Below are 16,510 nucleotides of genomic sequence, written 5' to 3'. Positions count from 1 at the left end.
GACCTCTCTGAATCCAATTATTATAGGTTTTCTCATATATTGAGTCTCTTGTTTGTAATGCTTGCTGCAGGCATGATTTTATATTTGTGATTTTTTTTTTTTTTGGTCAATATTCCTTCTCATTAGAATTTCAGCTCCAGGAAGGAGTATAGGGATGTGTCTGTCTTTGCTCACTATTCCTTGGGCTTAACAGTGCCAAGCACATAGGAGGGTGCCAATAAATATTTGTTGATAGAAAAACACAGTAAACGTCCCTGAGGGAAGACAGTGGGAATGCTCCTAGATAAACCCTTTTGGTGCTGAAACTAGTGCCTTGGATAGAAATTAACAGTAATTAACAAGTTTATAAAAGGAACACATGGTGGTGAATCAGAGCAGTTAAGTGTGCAGATGCTCTCAGTTCTTCAGGAGGTGACTCTGGGCAGGAGGGGTCTCTGCTCAAAAAGGTAAGACTTTGTATAAGACCCACAGACCTGGGTCCGATTCCTGACTGTATTATCTGCTGCCAGACCATCATAGTCAAGTTACTTTATTTCCCATGGTCTCAGTTTCCTCATCTGTACTCGTCACGGGGTCAATTCTTGTTAACTAGGCAGCTGAACCTGAAAGAATTTTGATTTACCTTCAACATATTCCATGATTATCCACAGGCCTGTGCCAGTGATACGGCTCTTCCTACATGTGAGCCAGGAAGCCTCCCTCTGTGGCGCAGCGACAAACTGCTATCCCCATCGTTCCTCTCCGCAAGTCTTTGTGCTTTGGGTCATAAAATAATAGGCTATGAATCTGTGTGAACTGGGAAAGCAGAGTTCCAAGGGCACACCCAGTACGAGCGAGTCTTCTCTTCCCCCGCGCTTCATATCCAAGCCTGACAGAGGCCGTGGGTGGCCTGGCTCTGGGCAGTGAGGCTCAGAGGTTACTGGCCGTCATCTGTCAGAGACTGACCTTGAAAACAGAGAAAAGCCCTCAGTCCCTGATAAGACAGCCCTGCCCACATGCCAGCTGGATCCAGCTCACCAACATCGCAATCTCCAAGCCCCTTTTCTCCTTAAAAAAAAAAAAAAAAGTCTGCTGAGTCCATTCCTTGAGAATCACAGAGAAAATAATTCCTTCCTCACTTCATCCAAGAAAAAAAAAAAATTCCTACTCTCAGAATAAAAAGAGTAAGCCTCTTGTCCACCTCTCGTGCAGCGGGCCACTTTGCTGGGAGGAGAGGAAGTGTCTGGGTTTGAACCCTTCCTGGAGGTATGAACTACATGCGAGCCACGTCCATGGCGATGCCTGTGAAAGACGAGCATGATTTCTTCTCCAAGCCTTCTTTTTCCTCTTCCTCACGTTCAAGCTTGTGGAACCAACTGGGGCTGTGAGTTTCAGGGGGTAGGGCATGTATGTAAACAGCGCAATTGTGTATGCACTTAGTGTGAGTTCAGGACTCGGCTGTGCTTGAACTTGGCGTGTCTGTGTCTGTGTGTTTGGAGGAGGATTATGAGAGTATGTAGGGGTAAGAGATTTGTATGTGTAAGTGCAGAAAAATAGTAGTGTGTGATGTGTGTGTGTAGACAGGAATTACGTGGACACTCCATGTGCATTCAGAAGTGTGTGTGTGTTTGAGGAGCTATGAAAGTGCATGTACGGAAAAGATTTATACGTAAAAGTGCAGAAAGTGGCAGTGTGTACGTGGTGTGTGTGTGCGCCCAAGTGTGTGAGCGCCAGAGGCCGCCCGCCCGCCGCGGCTCCCCGTGGGCTCGCCGGGCCAATGAGCGCGCGGCTGCAGGGGCGGCGGGCGGGGAGGGGGCGCCGGCCCTGCGGATGGAGGCGCGGGCAGCGCGGCGCGCTCATTCCGCGCGGGCGTTGCTGGCGGGGGGCGGCGCAGCCACTGGACCCGGACCGGGGCCGCGACCCGGGGCAGCGGGCGGCGTGGGCGGCGCCCGGGGCTGGGATGCGCCGGGGGCTCAGTGGCGGCGGCGGCGTTGGCGGTGGCGTCGGCGGTTGCAGGGGGACGAGCTAGCGCCGCGGCGCTGGGAGCCAGTTGAGCCCGGCCGGCGAGCGGAGGCGGCGGCGCAGGCAGAGCGGCTGCGGCAGCGGGAGCCCGAGCGCTGCGCGCCCACCATGGCCGCCCAGGGAGAGCCCGGCTACCTGGCGGCGCAGTCGGACCCCGGCTCCAACAGCGAGCGCAGCACTGACTCCCCAATGCCCGGCTCCGAGGACGACTTGGTCGCCGGGGCGACCCTGCACAGCCCGGAGTGGAGCGAGGAGCGCTTCCGCGTGGACAGGAAGAAACTTGAGGCCATGTTACAAGGTAGGCATCCCCGGTGTTCTCGGACTCCCCGACTGAGCCTCCAACTCCTTCTCCGACATCCCCACCGCGCGTCCCGGCGCCAGCTACTCCAGCCTACGGCCGGTTTAGCTCCAGGCCCGCTCCCCCGCGGAGCCGGAGGACACCCAGGGACTGGAGACTTCGCGGGACTCCCCACCCTTCCACGCCTCTCAGGTTTCCAGGCGCTGGGGGCCCTGTGCGAACTTGACCGGCTTCAGAAAAGCCGAAGGCCGAGTTTGTACTGGCGCGCCCAAGTTGCGTTCTGGACTTTGGAGATGCCAACTTTAGCCCGGATACCTGGGCTGTGCCATCCGGACCACTCAGGCCGCACTGAGTATGCGTGACCCTCCCCATGCCCTGGCAGCCTCGAGTTCTGTCTCTCGCCGTCTGTTTCACTCGCTCCCCTTGTCAGTATCCACTTCCTCCAGCTGAGGGGCCTTGTCTCACTATTGGGAAACACTCTGCAGATGTCAAGGCTTAAGACAGGAGCTCCCGCCCCCACCCCTGTGGTCAAGGAGGGCCAGGATGGGGGTGAGCAGCCAAAGCGAGGGGAGTGTGTGGAGGCAGTGCTCCTGTGTTTGAGGACAGTGTTCATCTCTTGACAGGCTTTAAAAACACATCTTGAGTTACATTCAGTCCATAAAAATCTTCCGATGCTATGGATGTCTGACTTTGTCTTCCACAACTTAGAATTATTTTTAACTCTTTAATTTCTTTGGGACTTTCCCAGACAGAAAATCTTCAACCATACTGGACCGAAAACAGATTCTGATTTATAATGCGAGTATTGGAGTGAACGTCAAAACGTCCAAGGTCATTTTGACCTTTCTTAAAACCGATAATTACTAGCCTACCTGTAGCCACCGATGTGGCTCATTTCCCACATCCAAAGAGAGAAATGAGTTAGTTTGAATGACTGTTATTCTTAAAATACGTGTACAGTACCAGGCATTAGTCTCACTTGGGGCGCTGGTGAAGATGCATTCAGTAGCTAGTGTTCTTTTATCACGGGAGAGTTTGGAGCTTTTCAAACTTTCTTTGTGGCTTTATGCATAACTTACTTTGATTTTATCAGTCAGTGCATCGCAGTCTGGGAACGATTTAGCCCTCGGTGGAGATGCAGTGGCTTTTTAGAACAATTAAGCAGGTTATTTTAAGAGAGAACAACATGTTTTCCAAAACAATAACTTGGTGGAAACAAATAGCAAGAGTGTTTGGCAGGCGTTTTTTGGATGTGCTACAGGCTTTCCTCCCTTGTTGCTTATTTTTATTGATAAACATCCCTAATGTGTGTCATGTCTTTGTCTCTCCCCTTTCCTCTCTTTTTTTCTAAAATTATGTAACTTTTGAGGAGAGTTACTTCTGTGATAAACTCTTCAAGTAAGACCGTTATAAGATAGATTTGGAAATTAAAGCCCCAGTTGCATTTCAGTAACTCATTTTAGTTATTTTGTCTGTTCTGTGGTTCTATTTGTCTAGTTTCTTTATGATTATAAGACAAATATTAACTTTTGTGAGGCGTATATTGTGAGATCGTTTGGAATGAACTGATAGTAGCATATACTCATCCTTTTATCAACCAGCTTTCAGTTTTCTACATGAGTTTGGAGTGATATGAAAGAATGATCTGTTTCACCTGCACACAAACAAGTAAGGACAGTGATGTTAGCTTCTGGGAAGTTCAAATGTATAACCTGAGCTTTATAAGTGGATTTCCTTTTTTGAATTAACTCATTTTCACTTTGAATAAAATGAAATTTTGATGAGACTTTTTGAAAATTTGAAGGCCCTTTTGTATTAACAGATGTGATATTACGACCTGAGATGGTTTGAAATTGCTTTGCAGTAATAAAGTTTCTTTTTCAGAAAGTCTTAACATCTCTTAAACAACCGACATACAGTCATGCATTGCTTAACGACTACGACTGGGATACGTTCTTAGAAATGTGTCCTTAGGCATTTTCATTGTGCAAACATCATGGAGTGTAGTTACACAAACCTAGATTGTGTAGCCTGCTACACCTACTACCTAGGCTGTATGGTATAGTCTCTTGCACCTAGGCTACAAATAATGTTACTAGGCTACAAGGCATGTTACTGTACCCAATACTGTAGACAGTTGTGGCACAATGGTATTTGTGTATCTAAATATATCTAAACATTGAAAAGGTAATGTGTTATGTTACTATGGCTATGACATCAGTAGGCGATAGGAATTTTTCAGCTTCATTATAATCTTATGGGACCATTGTAGTATATGTGATTTGTTGTTGACCAAAACGCAAGTGTGAGCACTGGGATCACTAATACCTGGGTTCAAAACCCTATAGGATCTTAGGAAAGTTGCTGGGCCTCTCTCTGCCTTCAGTTTGCCCATCCGTAGAATGGAGCTGATACTAGGACGTTTTCTCTTAGGGTTTTGGGAGAATCGAAAGAGATGATGGCTAACAAAGCTAACATTTGCCCACAGTGTTTGGTCAATGATAAGAACTTAATAAATATCTGTTATTAATAATAGATATTGTATCATGGATTAAAAGGATTTCCAGTGCCTACCATAATGTATGAAATATAGTATATACTCAGTAAATAGTTGGGAAACAAAATAATTTTGCAATTTCATAATTGCAGAAGTAAGATAGAAACTAAAGAAGTAAGTCTGTCAAGTCAATAAGCATTCCAGTATTGTTAGATATTCTTGGGTGGAAAGCTTTTTATTTGAAAAGTGCCAAGTAAGTAAAGTCTATATTTGAGTTTTCAATTATTGTGAATTTGGTTGTGCTATTTTTGTATTTACAATTGACTTAAAATAGGTACAGTTTTCCAATTTAAATCAGGATAAATAAGATTATCTGCCTTTAAGTATTCAGAGTGCAATTTGGTGATTGTAATGCTTGGAATTTGTTTCCAGAGAGACTGTCCTGGGGGCAAGTTAATCTTTAATGAGTTGTATTTTTATTAGTAGAGAAATTCTTCTACGCAATGGACCAAAAATTCGGTGAGGTTAATATATGGGCAATAGGGTAGTAGTCAAATAAATGAAATACCATTCTTAGATGATCATTGAAACTTAAAAGAATTGTTACAGATAAAAACCACCAAGCCAACAATGTAGGGAAATATCACTGTTTTTTCTTGTTTTTTTACTGGTGGGTTGGGGTCTAATAACTGCTTCGACACAACCATGCAGAGTATCTGATGTTTTTGCTGTAAATGAAGATGATCAGTTTTATTAGTTTATAGTTTTATAAATGGAAATTTATTTTCAAGTTTAGGTTTTTGATGGGTGTTGTAAGCCTTGGAATGAATATCATAGACAGCATTTTTAATGATAAAGAAAATCCTTATATAATTTCTTTATTACTGATCTTCAAATGTAAATTTCATGCATCATATGAAATAATAGTATTGATTTATTTAAGTCAATTAAATTTTAGTTAAAGTTATGAGTTATGTATCATAACTCACATTAACTCAAATGTGAATTATCAGGGAGGGAAGGGAGGAGAGTGTTATAGCAGGAAGTCTGGGAGAAAGTAGGAAATAATTGAGTCAAGAGAATCAGAGATACAGTCTTGTTGTTTGCCAGAGTACTGAGGCAATCACAGGGTTCCTATATTAATACTTTTCTTTTTAAAAGTATTTTTCCTTATAAAAACATATATGTGTACTACAAAATTAAAAATTCCCACATATAACACAGCACTTCAAAGTATTAAAAAAAACAAATTCCCACATAAAATTCAGAAGCACAGGCATTTTCAGAGTTTGGGAATCCCTTCTTTCAGTAGAGAAAGTAGTGAGTGTTAAAAAGTGGGACCTGTAGTGGGGAGGAATGGCTTGTTTTTAGAAAGCAGATTGACATCTGGTGGGGTTTTATAACTGCTGCCAAAGACTTTAAGAACCATGTTGCGTTTTTGCAATGATAGGCAGAACTGGAGTCATTTGCTACTGGTTGGTTGAGTAGCAGAGTTAGCCACTAAAACAGAGGTTGCTGTACATCACTGATTAACAGGAGGAGCAGCAACCATGTTATCTCTTTAATTCAGCAAACTTTAGTGGATTTTTAAAATGATTTGATGAACAGATAATAATTTAGATTTTTTTTCATGAGAGTGGGAAGAAATATGAAGCCAAAAATGTATGAAAATGGGGGAGTACTGAAAGTGAAGATATAGAGTAAAGCTTAAATAAACAGAGTTTTCTAGCTAATGCTTGATCAAGGCTAATAAACAGCAAAAACAAATCAAATAAGTTTATGAGCTTAGAGATTAAGAGCACAGGGCTCTGGGCCAAATCTAGATTTGAATCTTGATGCTACATTTTAATAGGGAGCTTGGGAGAATCTATCACTTGCGACTTCATTTCTCAAACGGGGCAGTTAATGGTAGTACTTACCTCCTGAGGTAGTTTTGACAATGAAGAGGAAAAAGGTGTCTGTAAGCCATCCCAGTGCTGGCAACATAGGAAATGCTGAATAAGCTAACAACAATATTCACTGTAAATCACAGTGTATAAAATGCATATTCTTATATTGATCATGAAAATCAAGTATATTGGAAACTTTAGTTTGGTCTTAAATTATCTTATGATTAATGAACAGGCACAGCTATCTAAATATTATTATTGGCCTTCCTGGCAGCTTGCCATGTGTCAAGTATACTTGTAAAGATGGGTGGGTAAACATTAAGTAAAGCTCCATTAGACATGAGTGTGGAATTCTAGATTTTGCTCAGGATGAGGGCTTTGCACCCTTTTTAGTTGTAAATTGTTCTTGCTTTGAGTGTTTTTCATTCTTTGGTCCTGAGCCATTCACTTCTAGTATAGTTTACTAAAGACTAGCAGCAAAATCAGTTAACCTCTCTTCTAGTTGTAAGTTGTTCTGAATTTGAGTCATTCATTGGTGTGTAGAAAGAAGCTTTTTCGAAGAAAATACTCTGCCTGGGTTAACATGTTTCATTTGCTCACCTGTAAAATGGGGATAATAAAAGTCCCACTTTATGGGGATATCGCGAACACTGAATGTGAGAATGTATGTAAAATGCTTAGCTCAGTGCCAGGTTCATGGTGCTTAATAAACATCAGTTCAGATGCAGCAGTACTGTCTCACATGATGGATAAAGATTTCAAAACACGGCCGGGCGCCGTGGCTCAAGCCTGTAATCCTAGCACTTTGGGAGGCCGAGACGGGTGGATCACGAGGTCAGGAGATCGAGACCATCCTGGCTAACACGGTGAAACCCCGTCTCCACTAAAAAATACAAAAAACTAGCCGGGTGTGGTGGCGGGCGCCTGAAGTCCCAGCTACTCGGGAGGCTGAGGCGGGAGAATGGCGTGAACCTGGGAGGCGGAGCTTGCAGTGAGCTGAGATCCGGCCACGGCACTCCAGCCTGGGCAACAGAGCGAGACTCCGTCTCAAAAAAAAAAAAAAAAAAAAAAAAAAAAAGATTTCAAAACACTAGAAAGCAAATGCTTGCCAAGTCTTCTTTTCTTTTTTCTTCTAATTGCATGTGAATCCTTTGCGTGTGTGTTGGGGGGGGGGGGTGTGTTTGATGTGTTTTAGTGAAAGTCTTCCTCAAAAAATTAGAAAAGTTTGTTATGACAATTTACTTGAGCCAGAGAGCATAGTTGAAATTAAAATTGCTTTGTAGGTTAAGTGAAAAAACACATCAGAGGTTGTATATAGCTTGGCAGTAAAGAGCCCAGGAGCTGCTTTCAGACTAACTTGGATTGAGGAGGTCCTCACTTCGCTTCTTGTACAGTTCTGTGAGGATGCACTGAGAGGGGCGGTAAAACCTCATGCTCACGGGCATGAAGCAAGCACTCTCAGTCAATGTTATCTCTATGAAGACTTGGGGGGTTTTGGTGAAGTTGATCATTGATGAATACATAGCTAGAGAGGTTTGTTATACCAATGACTTTTACAGGCAAGAATGTATTTGGCTGCGACTAACAGGAAACCTGACACAGAGTGGCTTAAACAAGCCAGGGGTTTGTCTTTCTCACCTAATGAGAAGTCTGGGGCTAAGCAGTCCAGGCTCCAAGAGCTGCTCAAGGACATCAGGAGCCCAGTGTCTTCCCTCTTCCCTGCCTCCACCATCTTCAGCCTGTGACTATTTGCCTTATTTTTGCACTGCGGCTGTGGCTGTGTCTTGAGGTGTGTCTGTGGTTTATGCAGGTAAAAGGCAGAAGAACAAAAATTATTTTCTCTTAGAGATTTTTCCTTTTTATGTGACAAGGAATTCTCTCTCCTGGAACTTCCATCTGTACTTCTTTGGCCACCTTTTGCTGCAAAAGACTCTGGGAATGTATCTTCTTTTTCCAGCCTCACTAGTGGAAGTAGGCAATGAAGAAGGGGATCAGAATGGATGCTGAATATTTTACCCCATATTTTCCTCACAGTGGGCAAAGTGAAGGAGCATTGGGACCCAAAATTGCAAATTGTGACTGACGCCAAAGCGTACCTGTATCAGACACTTCGGACTGTGCTGATAATCCGTAGGAACTTATATTGTTCAGTAACATATATCAGTAGAATTTCTTTCTTTCTTTTTTTAAATTATAGTTTTTTGTTTCATCAAGCAGCCCCCAAACCAGAATAGGTTCTGAGAGGCCCCCTAGAATTTATTTCTTGGCATAGTCCAGAAATAAACCTAAATACCAAAGAGGAAACCAACTTTGATCATCCACAGCTCTTCTCATCATGTTACTCCTTTTATGAACAGAACCTAGAGCCACTGAGTACTGGAACTATCTCTAAAAATTCTCCATTGTTTTCTCCATGTCAAATTTTTTCCCATAGAAAATTACATGGTACAATAAAAATGCTCATTTCACTTTTTATTACCTTAAGATACCCTTTCTGTCCTCCCTCCTCCCACCTTCCACGTATGTCAGATTTCTTTTAGAATTGACAGGTACGCTGTAGTTCATGCCTCACCCTTTTGGCTTTTCATAGATTGGTCACTTAGGTATAATCTGGCCAACAAAGCCAGAATTTGTTCAGAATCATTTTGGAGACAGTTTGATAGAATTATCATCCCATGTTTTGTCTTTTGAAATTGTCTGAAATGGTGAGCTAATAAAATAAACCAGTTGACTCATTCTTAGCTCATTTTAAGATACAGTTCTTACTTAAAAAAATACATAGGGTAATAGTGACCATATATATTCCTTTATATGAAATACTTAATAAATTACCAGAAATGAGGCCCAATTTTAATGCTAATTTATAGTGGTTTTGGTGTGTAGGGATGATCTTGGCAAGAAAATCTTGTTATGCTGCAAAAGCCACCAAATTCAATGTCTAATCCTTGTTGTACTACCATCTGGGGAAGTCTCCAAAGAGCACAAAACCATTAAAGAAACATTGTGGGTGCTATACATTTGTAAATCCTTTTCCTACCGGTCAGGCTACTAATAACTGTGGATGATGAAAGCATTTGTATTTGTAAGAAGTGTTAAGTCGTGTTGCCATTTATGATGCTGGCATATAAAAAGATAACACTTAACACTTTCTAGGTATCAGGTGGTTTCCCTGTTATAGTGAAAATGATAAACCACACATTAGTCTGTATATTGAGTTGATCTGGAGCTTAACTGTATCTTTTATATGGGAAGGTGATTAAACATAGGATGTGAAAATTAGCCATTGCTGTTTTTTCCCCCTTGATTTTAAAAGTAATTCAAACCTATATAGAATACTTGAAGGTATAAACATATGTAAAAAAGAAAAACCAAAAGTCATCTCTAACTCCAGAATCCAGCAATAACCACTGATGATATTTTAGGATTTTTTTTTCCTGGTCTTTTGAAAATATGCCTACACATAATTTATTTTTGCCATGCATATTGAGTTTGTACCATATGTCAGGTGCAGTGTTGAGCTTTGGAGATGCAGATGAAACCAAAATAGTTACTGGCCCTACCCTTCTGTGACTAAAATTCTACACCGGGATCATACCTCCTATCTTTTTCATTTAGCATTGAATCATAAGTATTTTCTGTTTCATTAAGGGTTCGTGAAGAACATGGTTTCAAATGTCTATATAATTCTCTTGTTGTAGTATACTTTGTTTAAACACTACAACATTCTAGAATATTTTTAGGTGGCCAGACAGTGGAATGAGCCCAGTGTTTCTACTCAAGACTGCCCAGGATTCAGATCCTATCATTTATTAGCCGTGTGGCCTGGGACAAATTAATAACTCATTTAGCCCAGGCTTCTCATCTCTAAAATGGAGATAGAAAGTATCTATCTTCTAGGTTGTGAGGATTAGAAATACTGTATCCACAAGTGCCAGGTGCGGAGCAGGTACTCAAGATATGGCAGATGATAAATATTTAGCCCGCTGTCCCAACCACTTCTGCCTAAAAACCTTTTATACATTTTTGATTATTCTCATAGGAAAAACCTTATTAGTGAAATTTTGGGGAGCAAAGGACATGGAAATTTTAAGGTTCCTGATCAATTTTGCAAAATTATTTTCTGGCAAGTTTTGCAGGTTAGGCAGAAGAGACAACAAATCTGCAGGGTATCTGCTCCTTATACTTGCGGCTCCCACAGTCCATTATTAGAAAGCAGTTGAATTACCAACATAGAGTTAGATCTTTGTTTTGCCTTTTTCATTGAAAAATTTAAGTGAATTTTATCTTACCTGCTTAGCATGTCTGTGGATCAATATTTTTTAAAAGTTGTGGGCATGAAAATCCCCTGGGGAATTTTTTTTTTTTTCTGTTTTTGAGGGGGTAGACTCTGGGCTTCCCTCTCAGATTCCAGCTTTGTAGGTTTGAAAGTGGTGTTGGCAGGATTGGCATTTTGAAAAGAATCCTGTGAGCCTAGTGGAGATGGTCCCAGGATCACACTTTGAGAAACATTGCAAGGTGGTTAGAGGATGGTGAAATCATTGAAGTTAAGAATCAGTTCTTTTCTTTTTTTGATTTCCTTTACGCTTGAAGCTAGTACTTTTTCCACATTATTAAATCATCTTGAAGAATTTTAGTCTGGGAAAGTAACTTATAACCGGCATGTCGTTTATAGTGGCTTGTTGTAAGGGACTTGGGGGAGGAGCATAAATCTGTATATTCTTGTAGAGGGCAATATTGTCATATTGCACAGTAGGCTCACAATGCATTGTTTTCCTGCAGACTCCCATTAAGTTAGGCATAATAGATACCTATGAAATATATTATGAAATAATTTAAAAACACACTTTTTATTGTAGAAATTTTAAAAGCAATATGAGGAAGTTTTTAAAAAGAAAAATAATCATCAGTACTATCTCACCATCCTAACAACCATTTTCATTTTTCTGCCTTGAATTAGAGTTTATGTAGTTGCTGATATAGTATTTACTGCTTTGTATTCAGCATTTTAATCTCTTAAATGTTTTCTGTATTTCTAAGCAGTTTTCAGAATTAAAATTCTGTGGTTGAATACATTTGGTTGAAAAAAATTTTTTATAGTTATGAACTACCTTATGAACGTAATTACATAGCTTTTTTTTTTCTTTGTGACTGTATTCTGAGGAAGAAATTTGACGAATCTGAGTACTGAAGAATGATGGTAATTGCAAAAGCAGCAGCCAGTTTGTATTGATCTCTTACTTTGTGTAAGGCATTGTCCTTGGTGATTTATGCCTGTGTGGTCATCTCAGCCACAACTCATGAGATACAGATGCCCATTGGGATCTGTATTTTACAGGGGGAAAAAAAAGCTATAAACACTTTAAATTTGGAGCTCTGCTTTCCTCTTGGAATTCCAAGTAGATATAGTTTTCTTCTTAGGGTTGTTGTAAGGTCTATACTTTTGTATGTTGTGGAGATGTATCATAGCTGAGTTTAGGATGACAAACCACCCTCCACAATAGGTTACATTGCTTCTTTTTTTAAAATTATACTTCAAGTTCTAGGGTACATGTGCACCATGTGCAGGTTTGTTGTATATGTATATATGTGTCATGTTGGTGTGCTGCACCCATTAACTTGTCATTTACATTAGGCATATCTCCGAATGTTATCCCTGCCCTCTCCCCCCACCCCACGACAGGCCCCAGTGTGTGATGTTCCCCACCCTGTGTCCAAGTGTTCTCATTGTTCAATTCCCACCTATGAGTAAGAACATGCAGTGTTTGGTTTTCTGTCTTTGCGATAGTTTGCTGAGAATTATGGTTTCCAGCTTCATCCGTGTCCTACAAAGGACATGAACTCATGCTTTTTTATGGCTGCATAGTATTCCATGGTGTATATGTGCCACATTTTCTTAATCCAGTCTGTCATTGATGGACATTTGGGTTGGTTCAAAGTCTTTGCTATTTTGAATAGTGCCGCAATAAACATATGTGTATATGTGTCTTTATAGCAGCATGATTTATAATCTTTTGGGTATATACCCGGAAATGGGATGGCTGGATCTAGATCCTTGAGGAATCGCCACACTGTCTTCCACAATGGTTGAACTAGTTTACAGTCCCAGCAACAGTGTAAAAGTCTTCCTATTTCTCCACATCCTCTCCAGCACCTGTTGTTTCCTGACTTTTTAATGATTGCCATTCTGACTGGTGTGAGATGGTATCTCATTGTGGTTTTGATTTGCATTTCTCTGATGGCCAGTGATGATGAGCATTTTTTCATGTGTCTGTTGACTGCATAAATGTCTTCTTTTGAGAAGTGTCTGTTCATATCCTTCGCCCCCTTTTTGATGGGGTTGTTTTTTTCTTGTAAATTTGTTTAAGTTCTTTGTAGATTCTGGAAATCAGGTCTTTGTCAGATGGGTAGATTGTAAACATTTTCTCCCATTCTGTAGGTTGCCTATTCACTCTGATGGTAGTTTCTTTTGCTGTGCAGAAGCTCTTTGATTAGATCCCATTTGTCAGTTTTGGCTTTTGTTGCCATTGTTTTTGGTGTTTCAGTCATGAAGTCCTTGCCCATGCCTATGGCCTGAATGGTATTGCCTAGGTTTTCTTCTAGGGTTTTTATGGTTTTAGGTCTAACATTTAAGTCTTTAATCCATCTTGAATTAATTTTTGTATAAGGTATGAGGAAGGGATCCAGTTTCAGCTTTCTCCATATGGCTAGCCAGTTTTCCCAGCACCATTTATTAAATAGGGAATCCTTTCCCCATTTTTTGTTTTTGTCAGGCTTGTCAAAGATCAGATGGTTGTAGATATAGACCAAGGGAACAGAACAGAGCCCTCAGAAATGATGCCACACATCTACATTGCTTCTTGAGTGCCCTGATGAAATGCAGAGGATCTTGGTGTCAGGCTCAGGGCTGGGTTAGAATTCTCAGTGAGAATGCAGGTGTTCCAAAGCTCTGCCTTCTACTAACTTTGGTTATGTTTTCTCAGTTTCTCCCTTTACAAAACAGAATAATATGTCTCATGTAGGGTTATGATAACATTTGTAGGGCTGGCACACAATTGGTGCCCTGTAAATAGTTCGTATTTTTCAAATTCATATTCTGTTCCTCTGTGGAATCTGGCCCAGAGCTGTGAAAATATCTGGACTGTGTTTATAGAATAAATGACCCATGATGGATCTGGATTAAAAAGTTTGTTTCATTTTGGGCTAGCGGACCTGGCGTTGGCCTCCTGGAATGGAGCTTAAAGCAAAGTCACGTGCTCTGCCTTAGGAAATGCCTAACACTTCTGCCTTACCCAAGTAAGGCAGAGCAGTTCTCCATAAGCAAGATGATCTGTCTTCACCCTCAATCTAGGGAGTATGTAGAATGTTTTACTTCTAGTGATAGTGCATTAGTGTGGAGTTTTGAATGAGGATATGCAAAACTTAATTCAAGTGAGGTTAATGTTAATTATGTTTGTATCTAATTTGGATTAGTTTTATAAATTGAAATTTGTCAAGGTTAATATAATTTCAGTTTATTTCATTGCAGACATTGAACTATCTTGTTCTTAGAATAATACATCTCTAGATACTTGTTTAAATGTGATTTCAAAGCATCTCAGATAAGAGATAATCCATTCTCAAAAATAAGAATAGCCTTTTATGTTAGCTTGCTCACTGCACTAAGATTATCATTGAGTTATTTTGAGTTAGAGGGAAATAAACCACTTCTGTCCACAGAATGTTGATTAGAAGTCAGGTGCCCTGAGTTCATGACCCAGTCTTACCACCGACTTGGCCACCTTGGACAACCTCTCAGGGTTTTGGAGTAGATGCCCCTTAGAATCTCTTTCAGTTCCAGTATTCCAGATCTTCTGCACAGTAAACAATACAAACCCAATGGTACTTTGAACGTGGTGTTAGAAGCTGAGTTAGTTCTCCACACATGAGTATCTTTGATAGGGATTCACCTTGATCTATACCACACCTGAGCATTCACAGCAAATGGGAAATGTGGTAGAAAGAGGATAGTTGAAGTGTGTCTTGGCTTTGGAGAGGCAAGTACTCGTCAGACAGCTAACCACACTCTGTTTTCTAACATCTTGGCAGTCAAATATGCAACACCCTGAATTCTGTGGGCTAGATCTTAGCTAATTTAAGGTTTTCTACAGTAATTGAGCAGAGATTACAGTGTAAATCATAGTTGAGACTTGTTGGTGTTAACATACTGTACTAGATAAACAACAGATTTTATGCTTCCTCAAGTAGGATCTTTTTGTCACATTTTCCTTTTCCTCTACTAATATGTCCAGTTATCAAGCTTCATGTGCCAGGATTGATATCTAGCATCTAAACCACTAGAGTTGCAGAGCAGGAAAATGTAATGTTGTGCATTAGGGTAAAATTTCAATAAAAAATAAAGACATCTGTATCTGTCTAGATTTCAAGTATTTTAACACTTGTTTTAATTGCTTGTTGATTATTGAGAACTAACACAGTATTTTTCTTATTCTGCACAGAAGACCACTAGATCTTGAATTATCTATGTTCTGAGTTGGTCCCTTTATCATATTATGAGTTTTTTTTTTTTTTGTTAAAAGCATCACTTAAAGGCAATATTTTGATAAGATTTTATCTTTTTAAATTATTTCATATAATGATTTAACTTCAAGCCAGAGAAATGTGTGTTTGGCTTGAATGTTGTAGGAGGAATCATGTAAAGAAGTGTTTATTTTAATGGGGGGGGGGCTGGAATTTTTTTTTTAAATTAAAACATTTTATATGGGAAAAGGAAACCTGAGATTATCATAGAGCTAGAGTTTTTTTTTCAGGGATCTATAATTTACTAAAACATTGTTGGCACTTATTACCTACACAGAAAGATTATCTTCAAAATTTTTATTTACTATCAGTAAATGGATGTCTGAGATGCATTATCTAAGTAAAGCATATTTGACCAAGTCAAAAAACTGGGCTTTAGCAACAAAACATTATAAAAATGGATCTGAATTTTAAAAGTTTTGCATAAATGATTAGCTTTCAAGCTTGTGAAAGTTTTTTTTTTCCATTTTAAATCATTTGGGACTAGTGAGGCCATTTACGATGGGAAATTGTTGGATGTATTAGGCAAAAATCATGAGTGCATATTATGGGACTGCAGAATTAAATGAGGCCCTTTACCTTTAAAAGGAATATAATCCAGTGCAAGAGAGGAAACCTATCTGTGTTTATTAATAGAAAACAAAAGGAGATCACATAGAGTAAGGCCCTGATTAATGTACATCATAGCCTGGGTCACGTACCTCCGCCCCCCAAGACCAAGAAGTGAAATGAGGGTATTGAAGAATCAAATAGAAAAAGGCAAAGCCAATACAATGATGCACTATTTAGTTTGTTACTTCTGAGGATGACTACTACTTCTGGTGAGGCCCAGAAACTGTATCCCTAAATTGTCCACCTATGCGATTAAAAGGAGAGGCATTTGTCTGTCAGCTTCTGTTCCCTCCTTGAGGAGAGTCAAGGGTTGCCTTCTGGGGCCTGCCTTTCCTGCGATTCTGGGTTAATACACTTAAGATGTACACCCATAGGCATCCAACAAGCTCCTAGGGAAGGAGTAAAGAAGTATGTTTAGTGTAAGATTGAGATGAGACATTGTTACCCCAAATTGGGTTGATACCTATGCAGAACTGTTTACTGTAGCCTCGCTGGAATCAGAGATGAAGGTGAGATGGCATATAAGATTGTGTGTACAGTACTATGTCTTTATATACTTTAAATGCAAACAAAATTCAGAAAGGGAGAAGTGGAAATAGATGCTTAAGATATTTTATACCTTTGTTCTAAATCAAA

At 40.3% G+C, this 16,510-nt stretch overlaps 1 protein-coding gene across 5 annotated transcripts in view; it reads left to right on the top strand.

Annotated features, from left to right (window-relative positions):
* The first annotated feature begins 988 nt into the window (after positions 1-988).
* BICC1 (BicC family RNA binding protein 1) overlaps positions 989-16,510 on the top strand; it is a 333,565-nt gene continuing 318,043 nt past the window's right edge. For 4 of the 5 annotated variants that reach the window (XM_015147586.3, XM_077946727.1, XM_001097455.4 and 1 more), the window contains exon 1: positions 1,955-2,299. In XM_015147586.3, the coding sequence (XP_015003072.1) occupies positions 2,110-2,299 (190 nt within the window). In that variant the 5' untranslated portion in view covers positions 1,955-2,109. Of the gene's footprint in view, positions 1,246-1,954; positions 2,300-16,510 lie in introns of those variants that run through there. The other variant, XM_077946728.1, reaches the window with a different exon arrangement.

The sequence above is a fragment of the Macaca mulatta genome, chromosome 9 (assembly GCF_049350105.2).
Source record: "Macaca mulatta isolate MMU2019108-1 chromosome 9, T2T-MMU8v2.0, whole genome shotgun sequence".
Classification (NCBI taxonomy): Eukaryota; Metazoa; Chordata; class Mammalia; order Primates; family Cercopithecidae; genus Macaca; species Macaca mulatta.
This window is presented reverse-complemented; position numbering and strand designations above follow the sequence as displayed.